At 41.0% G+C, this 5,838-nt stretch overlaps 2 protein-coding genes across 2 annotated transcripts; both read right to left on the bottom strand.

The window, feature by feature from the left end:
* Positions 1–379: 379 nt before the first annotated feature.
* LOC115696379 (uncharacterized) lies at positions 380–787 on the bottom strand. The gene has a single exon (XM_030623280.2). It carries the CDS (start codon positions 785–787, stop codon positions 380–382), a length of 408 nt encoding a protein of 135 aa, XP_030479140.2.
* A 3,499-nt stretch (positions 788–4,286) lies between these two features.
* LOC133039710 (uncharacterized) lies at positions 4,287–5,027 on the bottom strand. Its single transcript, XM_061118632.1, has one exon. It carries the CDS (start codon positions 5,025–5,027, stop codon positions 4,287–4,289), a length of 741 nt encoding a protein of 246 aa, XP_060974615.1.
* Between the last annotated feature and the right edge of the window lie 811 nt (positions 5,028–5,838).

Here is a 5,838-nt window from a genome sequence, read left to right as displayed (position 1 = left end):
AAAGTTTGAAACCCCAAACTTTGACTTGCGATCCCGAGTTAACGGCGGCGGGAGGGGCGGCGCTGCTTGGGGGTTGAGGTCGCCGGCACTTGGGCTTCCGATTTGTCCGGCGCGTGGGGCCGGGCGGTGGCCGGAGGTGGGTCGCCGGAGTGTGGTGGTTATGGAGGTTTATGGGTTTTATTTTTGTATTTTAAAGAGAGAGATATAGATAGAGAGAGAGAGAGAGGGACGAAAGGTTCCGTATATATTCAAAATAATAATTTTTTTTTTACATACATATATATATTATATTATTTATTATATATATATAACACTTTTTGACCCGGTCAAACCGAGGTCTTACATTCTCCCCTCCTTAAAGAAATTTCGTCCCGAAATTTCAAAGTACAACTTCAACTTGAAAATTAAACAAGTGAGGATACTTCATATACATCTCCGACTCTAACTCCCAAGTAGCCTCGTCTTCTCTGTTGTTCTTCCATAAGACCTTGACTACTGGAATCTCTCTGTTCTTTAACACTTTTAGCTCTCTCGCTAAGATTTTGACAGGTTGTTCTTCATAAGTCACATCTTCCTGAAGAGGGATAGCCTCATACTCAATAACATGTGACGGATCTGGAGTATACTTCCTCAACATAGACACATGGAACACATTATGAACATGTCCCAACTGTCCTGGTAAGTTTAATCGATAAGTGACCTCCCCAATCCTCTCGATAACCTCAAAAGGTCCAATATATCTCTGGGCTAGCTTACCCTTCACTCCAAATCTCGTTACACCACGCATAGGAGTAACTTTCAAGAAGACATAATCACCCACATCAAACTCAACTTCCCGTCGATGGAGATCAGCATAGCTTTTCTGACGACTTTCAACAACCTTAAGTCTTTATGGATTCCTTTAATCTTTTCAGTGGTACTAGTGATAATCTGGGGTCCAATGGTGACATGCTCATCTGGTTCTGCCCAACACAATGGCGATCTGCATGGTCTCCCATATAAGGCCTCATAAGGAGCCATGCCTATACTAGCTTGGTAGCTGTTGTTGTATGTGAATTCCACCAGTGACAAGTGTTCTCCCCAACTACCTCCAAAATCCAAAACACAAGAGCGAAGCATGTCTTCCAAAGTCTGTATGGTCCTCTCAGACTGTCCATTTGTCTGTGGATGATGGGCAGTACTCAAGTGAAGTTCAATCCCTAAGGCTTGTTGCAAGGCCTTCCAAAACCTTGATGTAAATCGAGGATCTCTATCAGAAACAATGCTTGAAGGCACTCCATGTAGTCGAACTATATTGTCTACATAAAGTCGAGCTCGCTTGGTAAGCTTGTAATCCTTCCTGATTGGAATAAAATGAGCAGACTTAGTCAAACGATCAACAATAACCCAAACAACGTCATGCTTCAAAGGTGTCAATGGCAACCCAGTAACAAAGTCCATGGTAATCTTGTCCCACTTCCATTCTGGTATCGGCAAAGGTTGAAGTAAACCTGAGGGTCTCTGATGCTCAGCCTTTACTTGCTGACATACTATACACTTAGCTACAAAGTTGGCCACATCTCTTTTCATTCCTTCCCACCAATATTGTCTCTTTAAATCTTGGTACATCTTTGTACTTCCAGGATGTACAGCGAATTTGGATCTATGGGCCTCAATCAAAATGGTCTCCCTAAGTTCAGGGATATCTGCAACAACTAGTCTTCCCATATGGTATAGATACCCTTCACTATTAACTGTCCACCCATCTAGTTGCTCACCATCCTGGATTCGGTTCCAAATAAGTCTTATTTTTTCATCTTGCGACTGACGTTGCTTAACTTGTTGAAGTAGTACTGGTGTAGCCACTAAGTTAGAGATACAAGCTACTTCTTCCCCTTCATAGTATTGCAAGTTATAATCACCCATTGTGATTGTCCTTTTCCAGTCCTCAAGAGCCAAACATGCCAAAGTTCTATGAGGCTTTCTACTTAGTGCATCAGCTACTACATTAGCTTTCCCGGGGTGATACTGCAAAGTGAAATCATAGTCTTCCATATACTCAACCCATCTTCTTTGCCTCAAGTTCAAGTCCCTTTGAGGAAAAAGATACTTCAAGCTCTTATGATCTGAGTATAACTCAAACTTTACGCCATATAAATAACATCTCCAAATTTTCAAGACAAAGATTACCGCAGCAACTTCTAGGTCATGCGTAGGGTAATTCTTCTCATGTGGTTTCAATTATCGAGAAGCATAGGCAACCACCTTGCCATTTTGCATGAGGACACCTCCTAATCCAGTACCTGAAGCATCAGTGAATACCACATATGGTTCCTCACTATTAGGAACAGTGAGAAAAGGCGCCGAAGTTAATCTTTCCTTCAATTCTCTAAAAGCTTCTTCCCAGCTATCATCCCACACAAACTTTACTTCTTTTCTTGTTAACTTTGTCAAAGGCATAGCAATTCGTGAGAAATTCTCTACAAAGCGACGGTAGTAGCCTGCCAACCCAAGAAAACTTCGAACTTCAGTGACATTCTTTGGTCTTTCCCACTGTAGAATAGAGTCTCTCTTTGCAGGATCAACGGTGATACCATCTTCAGAAATTACATGGCCCAAAAACTTGACTTCAGTCATCCAAAATTCACACTTCTCTTTCTTAGCGTATAATTGATGATCTCTCAATGTCTGTAATACTATTGTCAAGTGTTCAGCATGATCCTCACGTGTCTTAGAATACACCAAGATATCATCAATGAATACCACAACAAACTTATCCAAGAAAGGTCTAAAGACTCTATTCATAAGATCCATAAATGCAGCAGGTGCATTCGTTAACCCAAATGGCATTACCAAAAAGTCAAAGTGTCCATACCGTGTACTAAAAGCAGTCTTAGGGATATCTTATTCCCTAATCCTCAATTAATGGTAGCTTGACCTCAGATCAATCTTTGAAAAGAACTTTGAACCACCAAGTTGGTCAAATAATTCATCAATCCTCGGTAGAGGATATTTGTTTTTAATTGTCATTTGATTCAGCTTTCTATAGTCGACACAAAGTCGCAAAGTCCCATCAGCTTTCTTGGCAAACAAGACTGGAGCTCCCCATAGAGAAGTACTATGTCTGATGTAGCCCTTATCCATCAACTCCCCTAATTGTTTTTTTCAATTCAGCCAACTCTGCAGGTGCCATGCGATAAGGCGCAATAGAAACTGGTTGAGCTCCGGGAATCAAATCAATGCAAAACTCGATCTCCCTATCAGGTGGTAACCCTGGTAAATCCTCTGGAAACACATCCGGAAAACCACTAACCACTGATATCCAAGGGAACTTGTCTAAATCCCTAGACTCATCATCGATCACAAACAGATTCCCATAACACTCTAAGTTTCTCTTTCCACCTAAACATGCCCTTAAGATAGGATTTTGTCTCACTGCACTCATGTTGGCTCGATAAATAATGAAATCACCACCAGGGGGTTAAAAGAGTCACTCTTTTACGTGAACAATCCACAATAGCTTGGTATTTAGACAACCAATCCATAACAAGAATTACATCAAATTTCCCCATAGGCAACACTAGTAAATTTCCAGACAACTTGTGTCCCTCGAACACAATACAAACTGACCTACATATGGTGGATACCTCACCATGTCCCCCCATAGGTACACTCAAATGCAATGCAGGACTAAAAGTTTCCCAACTCAAACCCAACATACTAGCAAACATCAAAGATATAAAGGAATGCGATGCACCAGTATCAAATAACACATGAGCCCAAGAGTGTGAGATAAGAACCATACCATCAACAACTCCCTGGTCAGCACCGCCCTGTACATCATCAACCCCAAGAGCGTAGGCTTGAGCGGATGACTTTGCTTTTGCCTTTCCCCTTCCCTGACTAGGATAGCTTGTACTTGCACCAGACCCTCCACCTTGATTGTACCCTCTTTGACTCCCACTAGGAGCAGGAGTTTGGAAACCTTGTGAGTACCCCATGTTGAACCCTGAACCTTGTGGTCTGAATTGATGTTGATACTGAGACTGCTGGCCCGATTGGGGTGTGAAGCCATAGGATGAAGACTGAGACTAGTTTGTCCTGGGCTGTCCATGAAAAGGAGTAGACTCTACATAGCTCCCTATGGGTCCTCCATGAGATGCTTGAAATCTTTGTTGTCGTTGCGGGCAATCTTTCTTCTTATGACCTTGTTGACCACAACTGAAACACCCGTATGGTCCACTACGAGTCTTTCCAGATGAACCACTACTAGTGCTACCTCCACTAAATTGTTGTCCTTGGGACCACTATCCTTGATTCTTCTTGGTCATCTTTCGGTCATTTCCTCTTCCTCTGCTTGTATTCTTCTTCTCATTCCCTTCTACATGAGCCTCAGTTCGCAAGGCTGCTGCCACACACTCAGTTAGGTTGTTAAAGGTCAAAGGGGCTATTGGACCACGTATCGCAGGCCTCAAACGATGCATAAACTGTTCAATCACCAAGGGTTGGTCAACAACACCAGGATATGCATAAGAGGATAGCTCTACAAACTTCATGTAAAATTCATTCACAGTCATATCCCCTTGTCTTAGACCATCAAATACTCCAATAAAAGCCCTCCTGTGAGATGGACTAAAATATTGTTCCCTGAAAACTTCCTCAAATTCTCGCCAAGTCATCCCATCAGTTTCCATTGTCCTGGACAAGGTCTCCCACCAATCTGCTGCACCACCCTCTAGCTTGGACACAGCGAAAGTAACTTGGTATTCCTTAGGTGTTCCTATTGTGTTGAAATTTTTCTTTATCTGCCTCAACCACCTTTTAGCTACCATGGGATCTTGTCCACCCTCAAACTCAGGCACTTGGATCCGATGAAAGATCTGAAAATGATGACTTTGTCGAGCGGCAAGATCCATTTGTTGAGCGAGAATAGCTCTTAAGGCTTCGAGAAGGGCGTTCATAGGGAATTTAGCTTGTGGAGGTTGGACATTAGCTTGAGGGGCGTCTTCTCCAACCGTTCTCCTTGTCTTCTTTCCTTTTGGAGGCATTTTCTTAGGTCTGAGAACCAAAAGCTAATCAGTTAGTGAGGATTGGATGCTAATAATATAAATATGCCTGATACATATAAATACCAAGATACTTATTACTATTATTATTTAAAATAAATCTAAACTATTTGGTGACACACTCCGAGGTAATTAAACCCGGTGCTCTGATACCATTTTTCTGTCACGAACCGAGCCCTAGGCTGTGGTAGATGTGTAATATCCATAACTTGGGTGGTCAAAGGTCACACTTTGACCCTTGTAGGAAATAAAGCTTATAAATGATCCTTTTATTTATATTACAAAATACTAATTTAAAAGATATGGATTAACTCCTATATTAATAAGAAAATATTAGTAATAAAATCAGGACCACTCATCAATATAAAAGAATAGTAATATCCCCACGGTTATGTAATCACCAAATAGATAGATTTAATAAGTCAATAAAATACCAAAATAATACCTAGCATCCATCATTTCCCATTTCTAACTAGTACATAGCTAATTTAAGTCATCCAGACCATCCATTTGTTCTTAAATACAAGATCATTCTCATTAGAAGGTGAAAGAGTAAAATATGACTAAACTAATAACGACATTCCTTTTCCAATGGTACCATCCTCATCCACTAGCATCAAAATGAGTTCCTGGAATGGGAGAAAATAGGGGGTGAGCTTATAAAGCCCAGTAGGAAAACAACTAATATCAAAGGACCCTTGGTTTAATAAAATTCCTGCATGGTTAGCTTTATAAAAATAAAATATCTCATCAACAGTATCAATATGTACAAATAAAATAGAGAGACCACAAA

Source organism: Cannabis sativa, chromosome 7 (assembly GCF_029168945.1).
Source record: "Cannabis sativa cultivar Pink pepper isolate KNU-18-1 chromosome 7, ASM2916894v1, whole genome shotgun sequence".
Taxonomy (NCBI): Eukaryota; Viridiplantae; Streptophyta; class Magnoliopsida; order Rosales; family Cannabaceae; genus Cannabis; species Cannabis sativa.
The sequence above is the reverse complement of the archived record's forward strand: the minus strand, read 5'-3'. Positions and strand labels throughout refer to the sequence as shown.

Excerpts from the sequence above, each read along its gene's own strand:
- LOC115696379 (XM_030623280.2), bottom strand. The coding sequence starts at position 787 with ATGCGTGGTGTAACGAGATTTGGAGTGAAGGGTAAGCTAGCCCAGAGA.
- LOC133039710 (XM_061118632.1), bottom strand. The coding sequence starts at position 5,027 with ATGCCTCCAAAAGGAAAGAAGACAAGGAGAACGGTTGGAGAAGACGCC.